Source organism: Culex pipiens, chromosome 1 (assembly GCF_016801865.2).
Source record: "Culex pipiens pallens isolate TS chromosome 1, TS_CPP_V2, whole genome shotgun sequence".
NCBI lineage: Eukaryota > Metazoa > Arthropoda > Insecta > Diptera > Culicidae > Culex > Culex pipiens.
The window spans coordinates 54912515-54938339 of NC_068937.1; the positions used below are offsets into that span (position 1 = coordinate 54912515).

Here is a 25825-nt window from a genome sequence, read left to right on the forward strand (position 1 = left end):
GAAGAACAGTGAACATAAAATAAGACCAAATCCAGCTTCACTCTGCACGACAAACCACTGCAGATGTTCACCACTCAACAAATCCTCCACAAAACCGTGCCAGCACGAGCTAAACGAAATTAAATGTGCAACTTGACTGTTGCCACGCGACATTTCCAAGCATTTTCAGGTTTTCCCCGCCAACAAAAAAAAAACGTTTGCAGCAAAAAACAAACGCGAACACCCCGCGGATAAGTTTTAATTAAGCACTTGCTGCACAACGGCTGCACATTTGGCCGAATTACCACCCGCGAATTAAGTTAGGCAAGTCGCGGAGAACAATTACAGCTGCTGCTGCAAGCATATTCTCACCCCTTACCTAAATGCAGGCAAAATTTGACTGCATCCTGTGGGAGGGTCACGTGAGGGTGGTGCTATTTTGAGGATTTTTTGTGCTTTTTTAGCGTCTGACTAAACCTGTTTACGCCAAAAGTTGTACTTTTACTAAATATTCGTAATTGCATGCAACATTGTATTCAAATCAACTGCTATTTTATGCATCGCTGACTTATCGGGTCACCATTAAATCATGTAAATTTTTTTTAAAAATCACTCTTTCAAAAAAACTTATTTACCCCAAAAATTACCTCCAACGTTGGATTCAGCTGCGCTGAAGACTCCCACCACCGAAAGGCAAATTGTGCCTGTTTTTACGCTAGTCGAGCTTTAATTTCGTTTTATGCTAATCCGCGAAATGCCTCGTCGTCGCTCGCGGCTATGTGATGTTGGCTTGCAAGGTACAGTTTGGAGAGAGGAAAAAAAAAAGTTTCGACTCAAAACGCCCGGGAATTGTTTTGCGGGGTTTTATTTTTTGTGGTTTATTTTTGAGCATAATTTTTCTCCGGAAAAAACGAGCCATGGTGGCCACTACCATCACGCCAAGGGAGCTTGTTAGAACTCGTTATGGCTGTAATTTACGCAAATAATTGTACAATTTGCTGCGTTGCGGTGGGATTTGTTCAAGGGGCGAGGAACATTGAATGGCTGGAAAGGTTGATGTAATTTTTTTTGTGAAATTTCCGATAAAACTTCAAATTTCAAGCAAAATTTTGTAAAACTTCCACCTGTCATTGTTGAAATCCACCCCTCCCCTTCTCGGTAGTATCATTTTCGCGTAAATGTCAAAAGTCGACTTTGGGTGCTTATTTTTTTATCGTCACAGATCTGCCTCGAAAAAGTGACACAGCCTTCCGATTTTTTCTCCAGCATGTCTCGTAAGCTTCTCTCTTTTTTCCTTCGAAACCCAACCCACCAACCTCCACGCCGCCCATTTATCCTCTACTTTACATATCAATTTGTTGACATTGTTGTCATCTTACGGGGGTTTTTCCTCGACGTTCTCGACCAGCTCGTCATGTTTCCACACCCCTAAACCACCCACCCCACTGTGAAGAGCTTCGAGGATCGTCATCAATGTCAGCTTCTTTTTTTCAGTTGTTAAGGGAGAGCACCGTTGAAAATTTAATGCGAGACGTGAAAGCCGAATTTGATCAAATTTGGGAAATTGACGTTTCCATTACGGAGTTCATGATTCATGGAACAATTTTGTAAGTAAGGCCGTTGCAAATATTTTTCAATGTTTATGTCTCTTCCTCTTCAAAGTTGGCCTGAATAATCAGGGGGCCAAAACAATTTTTTTTTTTCAAAAAAATATCAAAATTCTAATCAACATGCGTTTATAATCATATTTAGCATGTTTGAACTTCTTTGAAAACATTTTAAATTTTCATGAAATACCAATGTACAGGCTCGCAAAAAGTATTTTTTTTGCATCAGCATGAGCATGGTTGATTTCGCGAAAAAAAATCGTCAATACCTGGATATTTTAGAAACTACTGATTGGAAAGCAACTGAACGCGTGTAAAATGCATTTAAAAAAACTTTTTTTCATCCAAATGTTTAAACCTATGATTATAATTTCAATTTATATATTTTTTCTTTTTTTTTTGGTTATAACTCGAAAATGGTGCGCGCAGCCTTATCCTCATAAAAACCAATGTATGATAAAATCGGGAAAACCCATTTTTTTAATTTTTTCTCGAAAATCACATCAGCAAACCATCTGGAAATCGTCCCAGAGATACTTTCATCAGAAGCAAATCCCATAATTATCTCGAAATGCATATTCTTTGAAATGTTAAATTTGTACCTATATAATAAAGGTTTTAAAAGAAAAGTAGGAAATAACCTTTTAATATAGCTACATCACAAACGATTTGAAACTTGTCCTAGATATACTTCACAGTCATCAAAAGCAAAAACCTGCATTATCTCAAAATCCATATTCCTTAAAATTACAAAATTGCACAGAATGTATAGGGTTTCTAGGAAAATGTCGGATGTAACATCTTTAATTCAATTCAATTCAATCTATTTCTTTAGTTTATCGACTAAAAGTAGTTTTGTAAGTGCAGTACAGATTATTGGGGGATCCTTTCGCTGTGTTTAAAGCATTTATCATAATCAGGGTTACCAGGTCAAAATTTGAAAAATCTGGCCAAGTATCAATAAAAAATCTGGGAAAATCTGGCAGACGAAAATCTATCAATTCTGAATGGTGAAAGGAAGTGAGGATATAATTTAATTCAAAAATTTGTATAATTAAGATGGTTTAACCGATTTTATGTCCTCAAAAATGTTGAATTTGCATTTTATTTAAAAAATACACATTTTATTTTATATTTTCAATTGAATTCTTTTATTTTAACATCATTTAAGTAGCTAAAAATGGGCATAAAGTGAAAAATCTGGCAAAATCTGTCAATATCTGGTACAGAGAAAGGTTGATCTTCATTCTGACAGACACTTGAAAAATCAGGCATTCACAGATTTATCTGGCAACCTGGCAACACTAATCACAATGGATGCAAATAAAGTTAGTTGTAAAGGGAAACAGAAAACAGGAAAACAAATCGCAAAAAAAACCTGTTGTTTTTGCTGAGTGTAACATCTGAAAAGGGCTGTAAATACATCAACGATATTTTCATATTTTGCTCAGAGGTACGTTATGGTGTAAGGAATCGATAGAACCCGAAATCTCGGATTTCCTATTTTTTGATCAATATAAAGGTATTTTTGATCACCGTATGTACCCTGCATCAAATCAAGACTTTTTTTTATTAGGTCCTATAAACACATTAACTTATTGGACATTATCAAGAAAGACTCTAGCAATTTTTATTTGAGTAAATTTCGATTATAAATTCAATTAATTATCCAAAATATTTACATTTTTCTTTCTCGGGATACAGATTTTCGGAATTTCAATTACCCTATTTTGCACAACGAGCCCGAAAATTTGTATGAATATTTTTATAGAAAAAGAAATTGCTTATTTAGACTCTTAAAATTGATGGAAATAAAAAGATTCATCCAAATAAAAAATACGATGAAAAGTCATTTTGCGAAAACGTCATTCTTTTTATTTATAAAAGTTGATCCAGGATGATAACCATTTTGCATTAATTTTCATTTTTGTTTTTGTTTGGAAAGGCAGGGAATGACCAAGAAGGTTAAAGTTGCCTTTAAAAATAAACAAACACCAACCATAATTGTTTTACCATGTTGATAAATTTATAAACTTTTTAAAAATGGACATTCTATGCCAGTGATAACCAGCAGACTGAGACTGGAAAAGCTACATAAATGATTTAATAACAACAACAATAAACTATATTCAATAACATTGCATCACGAAAAAATAATTTATGCATTTATAATGTAAGGCAACTTTCTGTATTAGGGCATTTATTTCTCTTTCTTTGATGAAAAGTGGCAAGTATTGAATAACTCAGTATCAAACTGTTCAATATTCCAAAAGAGCGTAGCTTAAAATTGTTGATTTAACTTAACGTTTCCTTGTTGATAAATATGTGTTCTCTTTTCGGCTGTAAAATGCCTAATTATATTAAATTTCGGTAGAATTGTCTTTTATTTAATTTTGACTTATGTGTTTTTTGCATTTTGCATTTTGCATTTTGAGATCTAGTTTATATTGTCTGTATCGTAAAATATTTTTTGTTCGCTTTAATGTGAATATCGAAAAAAAAACGGTTCGATGGGATTCATTCAAATATGATTGAAACAAAAAATACGTATCATAAATACATACAGAGTAATATACTAAAAAAATACGTTAACAGTATTTCAAAAAAAAAGCAATAAATTTAATTAAATAGAAAAGAAAACATTCTATAATTTAATTTATTTTTGAAAATGATTGTAAAAACCCCAATCTTAATTAAGATTCTCAAAAACAATTTGCTAAACGTAGTTTTTATTTCAACAAATACTGAACTGAACTTCAAAACATGGTAATGTACACAAATTGGAGTTAAAAAAGTAATGTCAAGTTAGAGTTTTTAACGGAAATTTTCCGGAAATAACTTTTTTCTGATGTAAAACAAATTAAACAATCTTAATTATTTTTTTTTCAATTTGAACGTTTTTGATTAGTTAACCAATTGACAAAAAAAAAATGAAAATTACAAAAATCAAATAACAAAAAACCGATTACTCCCAAATTTATGAGGTTTGTCTGTTCAGAGGGAGGCCTGATTGTGACCAAAAAATGGCTGTTTGCATATTGAGTCACCTTAGTGTATAGTTAAAATCGATACATTCGATTGTCTTAGTTATTCTTTTGAATTCAATAAGTTTGTAGTAAGCCTTTTAGATCAGCTTTCGGGGAAAACAGAAATAAATATCTAAACTTATTTAATTGATTTTACATAGCAAATTAGCGGGATCCTGATGTTGTATAAGAAATTATCTGGATGATGAAAAGTGGGGTCGAAAGCGGCACCATTTTCAAAAATCAAAGCAGAACAACAGTTTTTTTTTTTGCCAGAAATTATATTGTTATCGATCATTCCAAAAATTATTACAACAAAAATAAGACATAGTTTTTTAATTTCATTCAGTGTTATCCCCCTTTACTCAAACATATTTGTCACATTCAAATTCACCTTTAAAACCAACCTCAGAGGTTAGGAAATAAAAACACCACCCATACACTAAACTGTTCCAACGGCAGAAATCCGCCTCAAATTGGGAGCAGGTTCAAGGGTAGCACACAACCTCCGTGGTGAACTTTGTCACTACACTCAGAGAAAAAAAAAAACCAAGAAAAACCTTCCAAAAGGTGAAACTTTGTCAATGTTTGGCCTTATTTGATTCCTGTCATCGCGGGCTCGTGTCCGGACATACCGATACCGGATCTAAGCATGCGTGGGAGTGTGTGTATCTTTTGTGTGTTATTTTTTCCTCTCTTCAGCAGATCCGAAACTCCTGTCAAAAGACAGGCAGGCAACGATGGAAAATATGTTTACCTTTCATCATACGTTGCCGATCGACGACGACGACGACGACGGTGACAGCGTGAATGTGTGTGTGTGGGTGGGATTTGTTTGTTTTTCCTCAAGTTTAATCCGAGAGGCGTTGCGAAAAATAAGAAGCGGAGCAGAGGCCTTGAATTGAGAATTTTGTTTACAGATTTTTAAGAGACGCTTGAACGATATTGCACAAAAGATGGCACGTGCACGTGCTTCAATGTGTAGAAAATTGTATTATGTTGGAAAAGTTTTCTGGAAAAAAACTGTCAGCAAGCCTTTTATGTCAATTAAATTCGCCTGTTTGGGGAGAAAATTTGAGACATTTTCTATCATTCAAAATTTGCCAACTCATAATCCCTAACGGGGATGTTTCGAGTCAACTTCCGGTGAACTTCTTCTGATTTTTCACGTTTGGCACGGATAAATATTTCATACCGAAGTACCTCCACGTCAAAACGTCGGGAATTTCGCTTTTCCTGTAGAAAAATGTCCAGATTTTAAGATTCGGCTCCCCCTCAAAAAGCCAAAAACAACCACGCGAGGGTAGAATTAATTTTATTTCGACGTCGTCATCCCTCTTATCACCGGAGGAGAGAGAAAGAGAGAGAGAGAGAGAAAGAAGAAAATTTGAAATGAAAAAAGTTTTCCCGGGGAGCTTGTTTCCGGGGACGACGAACCCCCGTGACGAGCCCGTGGGCGATTCTGCGGGGGTAACTTTCTTGCCCGACTGTGGACGGCACTGAGATCAAATAAAACAGACTAAGACTGCGAAAGTCACTGCGTTATCACTTTAAAATTTGAAGAGGTCTTGCGGTGGTGTTTTTACATGGCGATTTGGGATTTTGATTTTTTTTTTTTTTTTGCAGGGCTGGATTTGAAGACTGGAGTTAAATTTGAGAGTTTTTAGTTAAAAATCAGATGTGATGTTTATGGAGCAATTCCAGCTCAAATCAGGATTTTTTCTGGTACTTTTGTACCCGACCCTCTCAATTTTCAATGAAACTTTGTAGACATGTTATCCTAGGCCTATAAAAGCCATTTTTGTGTATATGGAGCCAATAGTACTCAAAAATAACATTTGAGAAAGGCGTAAGGTATTTAAATGTTTTTGTATTTTGTAATTTAAAAATTACTGTATCTCGAAGCAATTTTATGGGAAATTGAACGAGATTTCCGGTAAAAATATTGACGAGACTAAAAAACCAAGTCTGTCATAAGGAAATTGCCAAAAACCATCAAACATCCCGTTTCTTCAACATTTTTATTTTTAAAACCGCTGTATCTTCCCAAGGTTTTGACATAGGACAATGGTCAATATGGAGACCTATATGTAAAATTGTCTGGAGAATCGATTCCCAATACCAGTTTTCAAAAATTTTGACGTTTAGACCACTTTTCAAAAAAACAGTTTTAGTAAATGATTTTTGTTTTTTTTTAGGAGAGACATACCATCTTGCATTTTTCGTCAGTCTTTTGGTTATATTTTAGGCTATTTCCTCAAAAATTTTGAACGAAAAAAAATCGTGACATCACCTTTAAATTTATGTTTGAGACTTAGAAATCAAAAAATCTCATAGATGTGGCGTGTATTTTTGTTTCAGTGTATTTTTTTCAGAAAGCCCGTCCAATTTCCTACAAGTTTGTCTTCGACCACTTTTTGATACGACGCAACGGCTTCGAGGTACAGTAATTTTTAAATTACAAAATACAAAAATATTTAAGAGCGAGTCCACGAACAGGGCATACCCCTTTGTATGGGACGTCGTTTGGACCTCACCAATCTGCCTGAAATTTTCAGGGGTTGTTTGTACATATAAAACTAGCATCTGGCCAAAATATGAGCACTCTAGGTCAACGGGAAGTGGGGCAAATCGGGACACAAAGTTTGAAGGTTCAAAAACGTCAAAAATCGTAAAAAGGCTGTAACTTGGGCAAAATTCAATTTAATTTAAAAATTCAAAATGCATCTGAAAGGGCTTAGAAAATGCAACAAAATGCAGGATAGAGCACCCCGATTGGTTAAATCTAAAGGGAGTTATTGACATTTTAGTGAAAAAATAGCACAATTTTCAAACTCAAATAAAAAAGTGTTCCATCCAGATATCAACTCGGTTCGACCTGCAGCTTGTAGGGGACATCTGGGACTACCATCTGAAACTGAGAACGCTTTGGGTAAGGCAGTTTAACATATTAAATAGACACTTTTACTTTTAGTGAATTTTTTGGTTGTAAATTTTTGCTCGGGGGACCCCTTAGATCCCATTTTCTGATGATAATTTTATCATATTCGTGTTCCTGAGACAATTTCACAATAGAAACATGCATAAAAATGTTTATTTTCATCCATTTTAACCCTTTAAAAAATGAAAGTTAAAAAAAATTGAGATGCTGCTTTTTTTCTTGTGTCATCTAGTATCCTTGGAAACGAACTTGAATTTCAATAAATGTGAATCGAAGATTTTTTTTAACTTTCATTTTTTAAAGGGTTAAAATGGATGAAAATAAACATTTTTATGCATGTTTCTATTGTGAAATTGTCTCAGGAAAACGAATATGATAAAATTATCATCAGAAAATGGGATCTAAGGGGTCCCCCGAGCAAAAATTTACAACCAAAAAATTCACTAAAAGTAAAAGTGTCTATTTAATATGTTAAACTGCCTTACCCAAAGCGTTCTCAGTTTCAGATGGTAGTCCCAGATGTCCCCTACAAGCTGCAGGTCGAACCGAGTTGATATCTGGATGGAACACTTTTTTATTTGAGTTTGAAAATTGTGCTATTTTTTCACTAAAATGTCAATAACTCCCTTTAGATTTAACCAATCGGGGTGCTCTATCCTGCATTTTGTTGCATTTTCTAAGCCCTTTCAGATGCATTTTGAATTTTTAAATTAAATTGAATTTTGCCCAAGTTACAGCCTTTTTACGATTCTTGACGTTTTTGAACCTTCAAACTTTGTGTCCCGATTTGCCCCATTTCCCGTTGACCTAGATAGCTCATATTTTGGCCAGATGCTAGTTTTATATGTACAAACAACCCCTGAAAATTTCAGGCAGATTGGTGAGGTCGATGCGAGATGGGTATGCTTTGCTCGTGGACTCGCTCTTAATTACTTTACGCCCTTCTCAAATGTTATTTTTGAGTACTATTGGCTCCATATACACAAAAATGGCTTACATAGGCCTAGGATAACATGTCTACAAAGTTTCATGGAAAATTGAGAGGGTCGGGTACAAAAGTACCAGAAAAATTCCAGATTTGAGCTGGAATTGCTCTATGTTTATTTTTTTTTGTGTTGTTTTCATTGGTGACAATTTATCAAATAATTCGTTGAGTTTGGCAACAATTGAAAAAATAAGTAATTAAATGCAGATTTGCATAAATAACAACATACTTATAAAATAACAATTACATACTTTTTGAATTATGCCTTAACTCAATTGTTCGTGGTTGTTGCCTTCTTAATATTTATAGGAAAACAATATGACAATAAAATAAAAAAAAACACTTAAAAGTGTTTCCGAAACTTGAAAATTCACAATTATTCTTAGTATATCACTTTGCAAGCCAGCTTTGATTTAAAAATTAGATAAATATTTAGTTTTTTTATTTTATTTTTATCTCGGTACGTTTTTATCCTCTGAGAAAAAACTAAGAATTAAACAAAAAAAATATTTGCTGATTTGAAGATATTCCATTGACAAAAACAAGTTTTTTTTTTTAAATTTCATAGAATGTTTTCCGTAACATATCCACAAATGGTTACTATCGATTGACAAGTTTTTAAAAAAAAATTCTTGAAAAAATACAGATTATAGTAAATAAGGCGAATTAAAAGCACTATGCACCTTCATCAAAATGAAAAGGGAATATATTTGATATTTTTGATATAATTTGTTGTTGAACTAAATTGTGCGACAGTAACTGATGTTAAACAATTTAAAGTATCAGCTGAATTCATAATAAAACTCATACATTTTGTTAAATTTTGCTGTATTTACAAAAAAAAACAGAATTGCTGGAAATCTTCCAAAGCCGGGAATTTCCGAATTCCGAGATTTTTTTTCAATATTTTGTCCCAGTTTTCCCTAAAATTATACACATGTATTTTGGTCTTGAAAGTGAGATTTGGTTGCGAAAAAGTGAATTAGTTAAATATTTAAAATGCTACATATTTGTTTGGTCTTATATACATGGCACAGTGGTCCAGAATGCAAAATAAAGTGGAAAATGTATTTTCCGAAAAATTGTGGAGTTATGGTGCTTTGGTGTCTTCAGAAGAGTTGTTGCAAATATAAAGGGACAACTTTTGGTTTGGTTGAAAATTAGGATGGTTCACGATTAGGGTGATTTTGAAAATCTAACTTTTCAGGAATATTTTTGGGAAATTTTTCGTCTTTTAAACAGTTGTTGGGCTTGCCAATTCAAGCAACTTTGTCAAAAACACCAACATTTTATCTCGTAATCAAGGTCTCATACGACCAAATTTATAGAAAGCATCTGAGCAAACCTCCAAAAATCAGTTTGTTGAACTTGGCAATTCAGGGTTAAGTTTTAGAGAAAAGTGTTGTTCCGAGCACTTTTAGAACTCTAGAAAATGTTTTTTTTTATTTGACATGTTGATTTGGACTTAAGGGTCAAAAGTTATAGCAATTTTTATACAAAAAAGATGCAAATTTAAAACATAAATATCTCGAAAAGGCGCAAGCCAAATTTTAAGCGCCGGGTTGCATTTGAAAGAAGAAAACCAGCACTACAAACGCTGATACAATCTCAGGGGTGCCTTTCTTTAAACTCGAGATATCTTCTATTGAAAAGTCTAATTTTTAAGGGAAAACCATTCCAAATATATGTTTTTTTCATGTAATTTTGCCCGCTGAATCTAAATCTTCCCTCAGAATTGAGCCAATTTGTCAACTAATTGATTTTTGGTCATATTTTGGATTTAAATGATAATTTAACAAAGAAAACCAAAAATCGATTCGTTGACAATTTGGCAGATTCAGATTCAGCGGGCAAAATTTCATGGAAAAATCATATATTTAAAAAAAATCGAATTTCGTTAGAGTGGTCCCATTATCATTACTCAAGAAAGATTGGCCTCTGACAAAACTCCTGACAATCTTCTCAAAATTTTATTGCTAGCTAGCTTACATAAGAAATTTGAATTTAAAATCAACAAATTCTCAATCGATTGCCGAAAAGTCATCAAAGTCAAAGTCTTTCGAACTGAAACATCTAAATATAAAAAGAACTAGCAGTCAAAATCCACCACCGATCAAGTTGTTTTTCAAATGGTGATCCCCTTGCAAAGCTCCAAATCCTCCTCCTCTCCCTCTCACTATCGCTACACAAACTTTCCCAATTGTAACAAAGAATAAAGAAATCTCATTTCCCGGGCATCGCTCAAGTGGCCCATTCCGAGCCACCGATAACAAGCTTTTTAAGTACTATCATCCCTGTGTCCCAAGGCCCTGTCCCCCACACTTTCCCTTAAAATCTCACTATCACGACACTTCGATCGCTCGCCGCCTGCGTACGAGAGTGTGTGTCTGTGTGAGAGCTCACTGGAATATTGTTATTAGATACACCACATTTACTCCGAAAATTATATCTCGCAAGCTCCCTCCCGCGAGTGAAGGGAGGGTGACTTTTTGAAAGAAAAGTTCTCCACCCCACCCACCCCATTACGGACGTTATCACACGTGAAAATGCAAAAAGCCCGAAGCGTGCAGAGGGAGGAAATCGGGACGGAAAAATCCACATCAACTTTCTTTATGCGAAATGTCACGTACAGAGACGACACGTTAAAAATTTAGCGAATGAACACGGCGTGAAGGTTTTTTTTGGGAGGGTGGAGAGGGACGGGGTTCTGTGGGGGAAGTAATTCCGTGAAAAATCAATGCCAATGGCGAAGTGCAGAGCACTTCAAGAGAAGATCGAGGCTGATTTAAACGCATATATTTGAATTTCACGAAGAGTTTTTGTTTAATTTGATCATATATAAGAAAAACATTAGTTGTTTACAAAACAAAAACCGCTCTGAATGTGCCAACCTTCATTTATGAGAGTTCAAGTTCAACTGAAAAAAATCACGCACTCACTTAGTCTTTAAATTCGGTAATTTCCCTCTTCAACCTTTTCCCTGATTTTTACTTCCAACTTCATTGCTCGGAAAACGATCGCTTTGTATCGTTTTTATCGCCACAGCACACTTCTTTCGGGAGGGGGAGCCTCAATCAATAACCCATTTCAATCGGAACCAAGTTCAAACTGTAACCCATTTCCTTCCCTTGCCCTCACCCCAACTCGGAGTGGCCACACGTTCCGGCGGTGGCGTTGGTGCGGTTTCCGGGCTTGGTGATAAAACTCCATTAGGTCACGTCTCATTTGGCCTTGCTTCTCAGGAAAAGAAGGGGGAAAAATGGGTGAGAAGCTTTCGCTTTTTCAACCCCTTTTTGCAAGTCCAAGAGGAGAGGAGGGGGAGACCAGCAGTAGTGCTGAAAGGGAATCTTGATTACTGTTATTGCCGCACATACACACGTACAAAGTTGCGAACGCACACCCACATACGTGCAGAGTGCAGAAATACATTTGCAGATCTAAGCTTTATACGACAAGAAGGCTTCGATTTCTTGGTGAGGTTTGCACCAGTTCACTTCTTCCCCATTTCCCGAGAGGTTGAGCAGTAAATAACTGACCTGCATCAAGAGAAAGGGACATCCTTGAAGTCCTGCTGGAAAGATCCTTGGGAAATCTTTTTCCTTCTTTCATCTTCCTAACTGGGGAAAGTCAGTGGAGCCACAAGATCTCCTTCCGAATGAAAAGATGGAATAGGGTTCGTTTTGAATCTGGGAATCTTGGTATAAAGATGCAGTTTTCAAATTGGCAACAGACTTTAAAAAAGGACATTTTGTACGAACTAACTCAGTTACTATTTCAGGTAAGGATTAGAATTTTAAACTATTGTGAAAATTTTGGTTCAGTGTTTTTTTGTTCGTTTACTCTTGTTCATCTTTTCTAATCTGATTTACGAGCTATAATTTTATGTGAAGTTTATGTCCCTCGGCTCTGACCAAAGTCGAGGGAGGGGCAAAAAATATATAAAAATTTAAATAACAAGCCTAGGCTTCTAAATTTGGATGCAAAAAGTGTTTTGAAATGCATTTTACAGGCGTACAGTTGCTTTCCAATCATTAGTTTAGTAACTATTTTCAGGACCTTTATTTGGACATTCTCTTGCTATTTCACTAGTAAAAGTAGTACTTTTTAAACAAAAAACTGCATTTCAAGACTATTTCATCCAGAGCACAATAACACTGTTATGTACACTACTGGCAAAAATCAAAGTTTGTTTCAACAGCAAGAAAAAAATGTTCCAAATCTGTGGAAATCCGTGGTCACTGATTTTTGAAATTAATATAAAACGTAAAAATTTACAGTAGGTCGTAAATCAGTAGAAAGATGACAAGAAATGCTTTCACATGAAAGTAAAACTGTTAAATTGTAGAACAATCTTTTTAAAATTCAGGTTTTTCTTTCAATTTTCAAACAAAATCATGAGTACCGTCAACTGAGGCGAATCGGAACTACAGTCTGAATAGGGACAATCGTGTTTAGAGAACATAAAAGCTTGAAATTTGGAAAACGATGCATAAATTTTGTTGTTCTGTGTCTGTTATTACTAAAACTAACCAATAAAAATATTGTGCTGTAACAAGGCTAAACCGATGTCCCAATTCGCCCCATTCATCCCAAGATGCTTTCATTGATCTACGAGCTTGCTGCGAAATCTGTTAAAAAAGCTAAATTTTCTTGTAACAAATCCATTATTACAGATTTTGATCTATTTTGTTTCTTTTGGTAGAAATATCGTATATGGGTCATTCCAGGTCAACTGAGTACACTTTTGGACTCGACCTTCACCGATTTGGACCAAACTTGGAGGGACCGTTTATCTATCGATAGTTAACAGAAATCCCAAGTTTGGTGCTGATTGGACCATCCTTCTATTTTTGGCACCGCCCTCTTTTTTGGCGATTTTCTAAAATATTTTTTTTTCTTTTAAACATAACTTTGCAACTATTTGAGCAAAAGACTTTCTACAGGTTGAATTTTATAGAAAATTGTCCAGGGAATTCGATAAAAATAAAATTTTATCCCTTAAATGCCCACTAATATTATATTTTAACGTTTTAAGTATAAAAATTCAGTTTTGACCAATTGATTATATTTTTATTTATTTTATTTTATCGCCATCGTGTTCCCCGGACAATTTTACATAATAATCAATATAGACTTCAAACTAAAATAAACTATTGGCGAGATACAGCGTTTTTACTGAAAAAAGTTTGATTTTGCACTGCACTCTGTCCTATGAATTCAAATCCGAAATAAGTTTCTCACATATAAAAACCGAATTATGCGAGATTCATTCCTTTTGTTGAAAAGTACACCATGAACTTCCGAGTGCTGCGCAAAATCAAACTTTTTTTCAGTAAAATCGCTGTATCTCGTCAATAGTTCATTTTAGTTTGAAGTCTACATTGATTATTATGTAAAATTGTCCGGGGAACACGGTGGTGATAAAATAAAATAAATAAAAATATAAGCAATTGGTCAAAACTGAATTTTTATACTTAAAACGATAAAATATAATATTAGTGGGCATTTAAGGGATAAAATTTTATTTTTATCGAATTCCTTGGACAATTTTCTATAAAATTCAACCTGTAGAAAGTCTTTTGCTCAAATAGTTGCAAAGTTATGATTAAAAGAAAAAAAAATATTTTAGAAAATCGCCAAAAAAGAGGGCGGTGCCAAAAATAGAGGGATGGTCCAATCAGCACCAAACTTGGGATTTCTGTTAACTATCGATAGATAAACGTTCCCTCCAAGTTTCGTCCAAATCGGTGAAGGTCGAGTCCAAAAGTGTACTCAGTTGACCTGGAATGACCCATATTTATGATGATGATTTTTTGAAGAAGATCGCGCGATTGTGCACTAAAATTAAAATTAAAAGCTAATAATAAGATGTAAGTACTCGAAAACTTATTGTTTGAAAAATACTTAAAATTAAAAGTTACAGTCATGCCTCGGTTTAGCACTGCATATGGGGGATGCAAAACCGAGGCGTGCATAACTGAAGCACAGAGCTTATGGGATTTTGGCTATATGGGAGACATTGGCTATAATCGAATTAAAAATTATGCAAAAATAAAAAAAATATAGTGTTTTGAAATCGGGATGATGGCAGCTATCCAATGTTATTATAAATACATTAAAATGTTCACATTAAAACGTATTTTCCTGTATTATGGAAATGCAATTTTATACTCTAAAAAAACTTCAAAATATTTGTTATTGCAATTACATTTTTTTTAAATACTGAAAATGATCACAAAACTAGGTAATTTTGAAAAAATACTCAAAATTACAGTTTTATGCACTATTGGTATCAGATGATTGGGATTTTTTCATAGATTTCGAATATAATAACAACATTTTGTTTAAATAATCAACATTTTCACAAAACTACATATTATCGAAAAATAAAATACTCAAAATTTCAGTTTTTTGCAGTATGGGTATCAAATCATCGGGACTTTTTCATACATTTGGAATGTAAAAACATCATTTTTTGAAAATGCTCAAAATTTTCACAAATTACGTATTTTCAAAATGTCAGTTGGGTAACAAATGATTGAAATTTTTTCAAACATTTCGAATGTAATAAATTTTGAAGCTAAAAAATATTTTATTTATTTTTTTGAAAATTTGTAGTTTTGTGAAAATTTTCAGTATTTGTTATAAAAAATGTTATAGCTTTAGAAATTTATTATAATATCTCGATCATTTTAAAACCCATAATACGAAAAATTTTTTTTTTTCAAAAATACGTAGTTTTGTGAAAATTTAAACATTAAAAAATGTGTTACAACTTTCGAAATGTGTGAAAAAATCCCGTTCGATTGATGTCTATATTGCAAAAAAACTGAAATTTTGAGTTTTTTTTACGAAAATATGCGAAAATATGTGATTTTTTAGGTATTTTCAAAAAATGATGTTATTACAATCGAAATCTTTAAAAAAATCCGATCATTTGATACCCTCATTGCGAAAATATTCATTTTTTAGTAGTTTTTCAAAAGTAGGTAGTTTTGTGAAAAAAATTAGTATTTTCAAAAATTTGTGTCATAATTTTCGAAATGTATAAAAAAATCATGATCGTTTGGTACCCATATAGTAAATAACTAAAATTTGGAGTATTTTTTTTCAAAAATACGTATTTTTGTGATTTTTTTTTATTTTTTTCAAAAAAAGAAAAAACATTCTATATGTCAGAAAAATCCCGATCATTTGATACATTTATTGCAATAACAATAATTTCGACTATTTTTTTGAGAAACATTGCATTTTCAAAATACAGGAAAAATACGTATTTTGTGAAATTTTTCATGTAAATATAACTGCAATCAATAGCTGACATCATCCCGATTCCAAAACACTATAATTTTATGATGTTGGTATGATTTTTCATATGATTATGGCTAAGGCTACCAACTGTACGGATTTTTCCTTACCATACGGATTTTCGACCCTCTTCGCGGATTTTTGACAGGCCGGAATTTTTTTAGGGAATTTCACGCATAATACGGATTTGTATGAAATTTTAACAATTTTTAAACATTGAATTGCTTTTTTGACAATAATGATTTGATTCAAGTCACGGTTTATTTTACGAATACTTTTAAACGTGCAAGTCATAATTACTCTGATAGCATTTTGTAAAATTTGTTAGATGTAAAAACGACATAGTTTTATATTTGTGATTCTCAAATTTATTTAATTTAATTTATCTAAAAAAAACCTAGACAGTTTTTCTTATACAAAAGTTTTTCGGTAACTGGGCGTTTTTAAACTGGGCTGCTTTTAAACTCGGCGCTCGAAAACTGGGCCGTAGCCCAGTTAAAAAGCAGACAAACGTCAAAAAACCAAAACAAACCAAAATGACCGAGGGGTTAATGGATTCAAAAATCATATTCAATAACTAAAAAAACTTTTTTCAAACTTTTGTTTTATTTCAAGTTACAATTAAAGAAATATGAAAAGTAAGCATTGTAAATAAATTTGAGTAACTTTTATTTTTATATTTCATCTGGAAAATATTATGCATCGGTGGTCCCCTCGTTATTTTTTGTTCAGCCCTACGAGCAACTACTGTACCATGGTGTCATATCGGCAAAGTGTACGGATTTTTGCTCAGTAAGAGTTGGTAGCCTTAATTATGGCCAATGTTTCTCATATAGCCAAAATCCCATAAGCTCTGAGCTTCAGTTAAGCACTAGGCCGTGCTTAACCTTCGGGAAGTCGCGTGTTTTTGGCTTTCTTATAAGTGCCCTTACAAAGTGTGTACAAAGTACACGTACGCAACTGCCGGTGGGTTAAACGAGGCAGCTGAACGAATCAAAACCGGAACGTTTCACAAATTACCGAATTTTAATTGAAATACTAAAAATTTCATTATTTGAAACATGTGAAAAAAATTAAAACTATTTTTCTTTACAAAATACTAAAATTTTAATTAAATATTTTTGAAACTCAAATTGTTATAATTTGCATAATGAAATAATCTTTAAAACTCATAAAAAAAAAACAAAAATGTGAAAATTTATACAACTATTCGCGTTGTTTCCAGAGAATTTCTGTTTTTGAAGAAAATTGATTTTTTATGAGTATTATACACTTTGAACTCCAATGCAGTTAAATCTATACAAAAATTTACGTGGTTTGATACCATTATTGCAAATCTAGTTAATTTGAGAGTTTAGAAAAAAACTTCTTGTTTTAAGAAATATGCGTATTTTTTTAATTGCAAAATTTGCATAATTTTGCATTTTGCATAACGACGCAAAATTTTGTATAAATGTTCGCTACATGATAGTTTTAGTCTATAATAGTCAAATTAATATCGCGATATTATGTGAATGGGATTTCCTTTCTATACAATTAAATCTTTTTTGTTTTTTTTTATGAAACATCACCATTAAATTGGGAGTCCAATTTTAAATAATTCTTCCCACGAATTCATCATCATTTCAGGCTGCAAAAACACGTCATTTTTTCGATTGTTCAAAAAAGAAAGGGGTCGTACCGTCTCACACACAAAATAGAGCTCGGGATTGTTATCAGGGACCAAAATTACTCCTTAAAAAATCACGCAAATCAACGAGGGTCAATTTTTAAGATTTTGTATGAATTGAAAAAGAATTACGTGTACTTTTCAACTACAGTCGACTCTACGGCTGTCGATCTTGTCGATATCAATATTAGTCCAATATTTTTTTCAGTCCCTTCAAAAAGTATGCTTAGATTTTTTCGACGGCCTCTTCTAAGCAGGTTTTTTTTTTAAGTTACAATAAATGCGTTATCGTCGACTGTAGGATAGTTCAATGGTGCACAGCATAGGGTGGCAGTGCGTGGCCGAATGGTTACGCTGTCCGCTTTGTAAGCGGATGATTCTGGGTTCGATTCCCATCTGCTCCAACCTTCCATCGGATGAGGAAGTAAAATGTCGGTCCCGGCCTTGGTTCTTAGGCCGTTAAGTCATTCCAGGTGTAGGAGTCGTCTCCATGCCATAAGTACAAACAACACACCAAACCAAGCCTACTCCGGTGGAATCGCTGACGGCGGTTGGACTCGCAATCCAAAGGTCGTCAGTTCGAACCCTGTGGTGGAAGGTTCCTTGGAGTAAAAAGAGGTTTGGGTGCTCTCCCCATTCAAGCCTTCGAACTCCTAGGTTCGAGCAGAAACTTGCAATAGAGACCACAAAAGACCCGGGGGTCGTTAATGTGGATGGTTTGATTTTTTTTTGAGCATAGCATAGCATCTATACCACGCTGTTGGGGGTGCCACAATGGTCAATTCAATATTGTTAGACAAATGCCCGGTACAATCAAACATATCTGAGACCGTAAATTTTAACACTGTGCTTCGAGGCTACGCCCTAATTTCATCAGGCCAATGAAAGCCGTGTTGGAAATTTGCTCAATCAAAAGTATCATTTTGTTTTGATAAAAAATAATTGGTCATACAATTTTATAAATCTTTAAATCATTTTCAGAATAACATTTCTAGCACATGCTAAAATTAGTAGTTTTTATCCCCAACCCTATTGTGAACTTAACCCAACCGCAACAACCAACTCGATTCCCTCGAAGGTGCTTCCTTCACTCGCAATTAAAATCCCAAACTGTCATGAAGTGGGGAACCATTCCGGGTGAGCGCAAAATTGCCTTGACTTGTGTACTCTCTCACACATCCTCAAGTTCAGTGCTATAGAGAGTAGCAAAATGCACTCTTGGCCTCGATACCTCTACCTGTAAAATGGGCACCACCAACTACAACACACTCAACGCTGGGTAAGAATCTTCTTCCCAAGGGAGGGCAAAACTTTACGTAATTAAACTGCTATTACTTTTTTTTAGTTTTTGCTCCCAAGTTGCTAGTCCGTGTATCTGCAAAGAAAGTGCTAAGAATATTGTGACGATGAAATCGACAGGAAAAAAAAGTTTTGTTGAAAACACTATGAAGCTTTCCCTAAGTGTTTCAGGTTAAAGTACGTTAAAAGTTCTTAATTGTTATAGACTTTGACTCTTTTATTTTGTGTGTGGGTGGACTCTCAAGTTCAAATGCAAAATGTTGACGCGCCTAACCTGTTTGAAGTATTTTTTCGATCGTCGATGTGCCACGGTAGAAGGTCTTACCTGTAAGGAAAAGAGAGAAAAGTTTTAGATTAGTCTCAAGTGCAGCAAAAAGAAGCTAAATCACGTGCTCGTAAATAACGGAGGCTGTTTAATTGAAAATAATGCTGCAAATTTAGAACAAAACAGCGACTTGAAAGCTCGAGGAAGTTTGCTTTCCGACGAAAAACGTCACCTCGTGCAGCCTCTTATCGCGCTGAAAAGTGGAACTTGTCTGAAGAGTTTTCTTTTCTTCCTCGAGATCCATAGCCTACATTTGGGCGAGATTGGGCGCGCGGCGCGCGCCATGGAGATGTCGGTGGAGAGATATTGCCCTCCCCCCAAGAAAATGGTCGACTTTCAATTAAGCTCTCCATCAAGAGCAGCAGCACCCTGTTGAGTGATTCGTTGGGTGGCGGCGTCGGCGGGAATCAGATTAAAAAGAAGGCAAGATTAACGAGAAGGAAATTGAATAAAATGTTGCTTCTTTGTGGGGGAGGGTGGTGATGATAAGTTGTTCACTTTTTTCGGGTGTGTATTTCCAGCAATCGAAAGACTAATCACTTTAGCCGTTAATAGATATCCTTTTTTCCAGTCCCAAGAAGATTGTCGATGCTCTCTCGAAATGACACATGAATGGGACTTCATTAACGAAGAAAACCTTCGAGGGTTCGATTCGCCCTAATCTGTCACCATGGAGAGGAGGTGCTCGATTACAAACTTACAGCTTGCAGAACGACAACGGAAGATTCCCGCCGAGTGTGAGCAGCAAGAGCAAACCTATGTAAGGTTTAATTAAATTTTAATTAACTTTCTCATCAGAAAACTTCTTCGATCGTAAATAAAACCGTCATTCAGCCAGCCGCATAAAGACACTGCTGCTGCTGCTCGATTCACTTGGTCCCTGGTTCGATTAGGGACGGCATCGAGCGAGAGCAGAGTCATTATTGGGCATGGTACGGACAGTGGTTCTCAAGCTGCTAATTTTGCCTAATAAGGGTAAAGGATTATGAAAAGTCTATCTTTTAACTTACATTAACAACTCCCTAAAATGATGATTTTAACCATTTCATTTTATATAATTTCTAAGTAAATTGCCCTATTTTAGTACACCTAATTCTACTGACAGTGACAGTTGACAGAGTACTTACCTGAAGAATCACGAGCTTCTTAAACCCCAACACACTAACACATCAAAGTTTTACCCAACCATGAAGTTGAAACTTAGAATTTGAAGTCCGTAATTGAAAGGTCGATTTCAAATACGCAGATATACTTTATTTGATCACTTTAAACTTACCTCTAGATATTTTAAACACGTAATGAGTACCCAGCTATTCAAATTTGAAGTCCGTAACGGAAGTGCCATTTTCAAATTTAAATCCTTTAAGAACCCCCGACTCACAGCACATACGAAGCAAGTACTTCAACCAAGGCTTCCATTGAAATCCCCGGCTTCTTCCCAGCTTGCGGAAGCTCACAAAATCGATTCCATCACATTTGCATCCCACGACAGCCCCGATGCTCGAAAATCGTCGTCGGGACTTTGATCGTTTCAAAATGTGTTCCGGAATGTGCGCTTTCAAGGCTCTCTGCTGACTTGACTTGGCTCTAAGAAATCCCCTCCCTTTCGCCCTTAACGGGTGCTACAAACGTGAACATAAATTCCCCATCAAAAGTCGTCAAACGGGAAATCCCATCCTCGCCCAAATCTGTAAACTCATTAAAATAAATTAACTTGGCTGATCCAAACGCGTACACACGCATTTCCGGAAACGCTTCGTATAGGGACACACACAATATGGAAGTGCCAAAGGTTTCTATGGAAATCCTCCGACTTCGGGAAATCGAGGCCAGACAACGGAACGGATTACTCGGCAGTCGGGATTCTTGGAGAGCCGTGGGATTCTAATTGAAACACGATGTACGACGATCAATCAGGATTTCGAGACGGGATTTGTCGGGATTCGAAGGGGTTTCTTTGAAGAAGTGAGTACTTTGGGAGATGTTACAGCTCACTGTTGAAATTCAATATCATTATTGGCAAATCGATCTTTCAATTGAGGACTTCACTGTGAAGAGTTGATTTTTTCAAAGCTAAATCTGAACAAAAAACAGGGTTTTTAAGTTCATAAAATATGTTGATAATAGGTTTTATCTTCTACTCCCTTGGCTTTTCTTGGAAACGATGATTTAAGTGGATTGCAGACTAGACTTCGCCATGTATATATGATGATTTTCAGAACATGTTATCTAAAAATTGATAGTTGGTAATAAAATCAATAAAGCCCTCCAATACCGGCTGCTCTCATCTCCAGCGCACACCAGGGACAAAAAAAAAAGGATTTGGAAGACGGTTGCGCTCCACTTTTTTAAGGGGACAAGGGAAAATCTCCACAGCGTCTCCTACAAAGTTTCACAAGGAGTTGGACGGTTTTTGGGAAGGTATAAGGTCTCCACACAAAGGTGAAAAATTGCACCCTCCCAAGTAAATAAATGGAATCCAATCGCAAACAATGAATCCAGCAATACTTCCACGTAACACACAGAGAGAGAGAAAGGCAACATTCCTCCATAAACTGTTTCCCATCTGGCACTCAATCTTGGACTCGCGCCACCCCGTGTAGCTAAAAGCTACTCCAAGATCGCAGCCAGCCGCAGCTAGGAAGGCGTTTCCCGAAGCTCCCGTTCCAAAAAGGAAAAACAAACCGGAACCGGATTGTTACCACCGCTTTCTGTGTGCAACTCTAGAGAATTTATCTATTTCAAACCAAGTTCGCTTTTTTTTCTTTATTCTTTTTTTTTCGACTCAAAGAAGATCCAACAATCTTACGCTCACGATGATGTAGGTTAAGTAAAATCGGCAAAAGTAGCGTCGGGCCAGTGTTGCCAGGATAATGGATAGAATGGGGTTGCTTCCAAAGTCCGGATGTTGTTGCAGCAGCAACTTTTGTGACGTGCATTAGCAGAATTGAAAATAAGGGGTGGGTCCAGTTGGATATATCAAATGGGGGAGGGAGGTTGACTTTCAGCTTGGCAATGGTTTATGGACACACAGCTGGAACGCCATGAGAAATGGTAGTGGAACTGTAACAGCTCTGAAAAGGTGTTTTACGACGAGCTTTCTAATACGGACTTCAAGATGCAAACCTCGGATTGTTGACACAAGGTAAGTGCTAGTTTTAAGAGTGATGGTTTAGAGATTTCTATTACGGACTTCAAATCAAAAGCACCTGCTAGGAGTTCCATTATCGAGTGATAAAATCAGGTAAGTACAAGTGTTTAAAAAGTGTTAAAAAAAACTCAGGTAAGTACAAGTGTCCAGTAATTAAAGTACTACAAGTGAATACCTCTGTCATAATTTGTCAAATCTCAGTCAATGGAATGATTCTGTCACGGTTACGAAATCAGATTCGTTCCTCGCACCAGAATCATTCCGTCCAGCGAGCATTTGCTCCATATTCGTTTTGACAGCTTTGTGTCATTTCGATAAATCAATTTTCCCGGTTCTCGGGGTCCTACCCTCAGTTCCGAACCACCCAAAAACGACATTACTGGAACCGTATCCTACAAATCATTGCTCGTTCCGTCCGCTGAGTCATCATTTTTCGCTTTTAATGGATTCCATCGATTGTGAGCGCTTCTGTTGCCAGTTCGTCCGTGCCGAAGCACACTCACAAACCTACACTCACCAGGAAATTCAATTTTCTCATTAGAGAAGAGCCCGGGACTCGAAGAAACTCGACAGACATTTTTCGCAAGAAAGAACGAAACTTGTAGCGCAGCACGAACTTCACCGGAGTCCAATCCTGAAGGCCAATCAATTTCGTGTGGCTGGGCCAGGAAATCGAGTCTAAACTTTGGATGGACTTGTGCTGTGCTGCGCACCTGGTCCAATCTGCCAGGAGATGTCCATTTCGATTCCAGTTGATTAGCACCAACCAACCAAGCACTGGGGGTAAACAAGTTTACTTCAGGGGGTTAATTTTCACCGATGTGGACGATGATGACGGTGCGATGCTTTGGTGGCCCAGCCCATCATCCCAGTTTGACTCGCTACGGATCAATAATAATCAGCGTGGTGAAGGATGATGTGATGTTGGCCGAAACAAACAACATCATCGCTCCAGATGTTGATGGAAGCTGAGGCAGGTTAAATCAACCGTGGCCATCGGCCGGGCGAGATATGCTGCTGACTGGACGTCGAAGCTTGACGGATGCTTTTGAACTATTTTAGACGAAACAATGTTAAGTTACGAAGTTGGTTAAGGATGTACATTTGAGTTACCCTCAGGTAAGTACATGTGTTTTTAATTTTAAGTGAAGCTGAATATTGAGGTGAGTAAAAAACAGTCAAAACACTGTCAGTCATTCGTTGTTAAGTTTAGAATTAATCCAGCATATCTGTCAGTCTTCACTGTATAAGTTCACTGTCTATTAAAATTTTCCTTCATTTCTCAACTGTCTACTCCCCTTAAAAGTCAGCCAGTATTATTTATCAACATCTCCATAAAATTCAGTTTTCTGTCCTCGCTGCCATCGTTAATCCAATTCCAATGGGTAGGCAGATTGAATTTTAATTAGGATTTATTTTTTTCTGCTCCACGCTCTACACTGCAAAGCCCTTTCCTTCAACCTACATCAACGATTACGTCGGCCCCGACTACAACTACTCCTCGGAGAAGAAGAAAAGCCGGCAACAATGACTTTTCCGCAACCCTGAAGAGGCCAGAGTAATTTCGTTCCCCATCGTCGTCGTCGTCGTCGACTTCCAACAACATAATTTGATTGATTGCTTTTCCGGTTTCCGACCAACAACAGCAACCCTAGGCCCTGAAGAAGGCAGACTTCCGGCCTTGGCCAAGGTGCCAGCCTGGTGATTAACTGCCTCGCAGAGGGGTAAGCAAAAGAAATCCCCGATCCTGGCGGCGAGAAAACACCATTAGAAGGTCCCCAGGTGTAAAGGTGTATTCCACTTTCTTCGGAAAAGCTCCGAAGACGGCGGCGGCGTCGACGACGCCGATGGAATAGACATTATTGTGCGTACGGCGTCAAGTGGGTGAAAAAAAAAGACTTCATCATGGCGGAGCTTAGCTTTGCCCGAAAGTCGCGATTGGTTCGTCATTTTTCTCAATAAGGGCGCAAATCAATCACGTGCGCCAGTGGTGGGAATGAATTGATGCGTCACCTTACCTTCGTTTAGCTTCTTCTGAGATCTTTTGCGATTTTCTTTTTTTTTGTGGGAGCAATTTACGCGTGTAACATCGGCAAGACACGTGTGCGCTACTGAACTCTTTTTTGAGGAGGTGGTTGAATGAAAAGGGGAAAACGTCTCAATTTGCGATACATTTACTGTTGAAGGATGGAACGTTGAACTAAAGCTAATTTGCTACTGTTTAGAATTAAAACTAACTTAAATTATTGACATTGACAGAACTTTGACAGTTGCGTACTTACCTTGTTTAACACTTCATTCACCTTGAACATCACTTGTACTTACCTGAAAGTTAACTTGCATGTTCAACAATACGTAACCAGCTAAGGTTCGGTTTGACGTCCGCAATAGAAATGTCATTTTTTACTATACAGAAAAAATAATGTAAATTTGGAAGCTGTAATTTTGGAAGATTGAATATTATCTCTTTTATGATGTAATTTTACCTCAATTTATACTGAAAAATTGACATTACACCAGAAAAGTGGTAAAATTACACATTTTCAGGGTAAAATTACACCTTTTTTCTGACATAAAAGATGTACCCCTTCCCAGATGTAATATTACCATGATTTTTTTTCTGTATACATTAAGATTGATTATTGCCTAAAACGACCTTTCTATTACGGACTTCAAATCGACCCTAAGCTGGTAACGTTTACATTTGACTTAACTCTCAGGTAAGTACTGATGTTTTTTTGGTGAGTGAAGTGTAAAAAAATTGTTTTATACGGTAAGTACATAGCTGTCAACACACTGTCAATGTCAATATTTTTTAAGTCAGTCCATTTTAAAATTCGAAAAAAAATCAGTTAAAACAACTGCAGCACAATGTAGCCCCTGCCCACGGTACAAAACTCTTTCTCGATCCAACCATTCCACCAAGGAAAGCCATCTTGCTCTTCCCAAGGGTTAAACTTGCTTGTGACATGAATGACAAATTGATTGCGAGCGCCGGTGATTTCTTCATTCTGTCATTTTCATTCAATAACTCGTGCTCTCCCTCTCGGCGCGTTGAATTTGATTCCTTTTCATCCTCGGTCGTTCTCCAGAGATTCAGAGTCTTTAGTTCGGAAAGGTCAGCCTGGAGGTCAAACTTGTGATTGAAGCATTTCGTCAAAAGACTCTTTCGTTTATTTATGCATTTTTTCCTGAATCGCTTGAAACGATTTGTCAAACTGTCACATTCTGAGCTCACTCAGTACTTCAAAGTCTTCAATGTGTCTTTAATTTTTTTAACGAGACTTTCCTCTTTTCACAGACTTTAAAAACCAGTGACAACGCCAAAAACCGCAGCCCGAGGCGCAAAAATCGGCGGCCCCGCCAAAGTTATGTCCTGAATGTCGTGAATTATGTTACCGAAGCTTTCTCTTCGCAAAAGAAACAAAACAAAACAACAGCCACAACTATGGGCACGCAAAGCTCCCCTCCTCAACCATAAATAGCTGAAATTGAGTTTCACTTTCTGTGCGCACCATTTCCGTGGCTGGGCCGG

The 25825-nt window shown here is 36.1% G+C and overlaps 1 protein-coding gene across 9 annotated transcripts in view; it reads right to left on the reverse strand.

Moving 5' to 3' along the window:
- Nucleotides 1-25825, reverse strand: part of LOC120413521 (disintegrin and metalloproteinase domain-containing protein unc-71) — a 982641-nt gene that overhangs the window by 542005 nt on the left and 414811 nt on the right. For 7 of the 9 annotated variants that reach the window (XM_052707188.1, XM_052707187.1, XM_052707192.1 and 4 more), the window contains one exon: nucleotides 19089-19139. The exons of the other annotated variants lie outside the window; for them this stretch is intronic. In XM_052707188.1, coding sequence (XP_052563148.1) covers nucleotides 19089-19139 — 51 coding nt within the window. The remainder of the gene's footprint in view (nucleotides 1-19088; nucleotides 19140-25825) is intronic. 9 annotated transcript variants of the gene reach the window in all.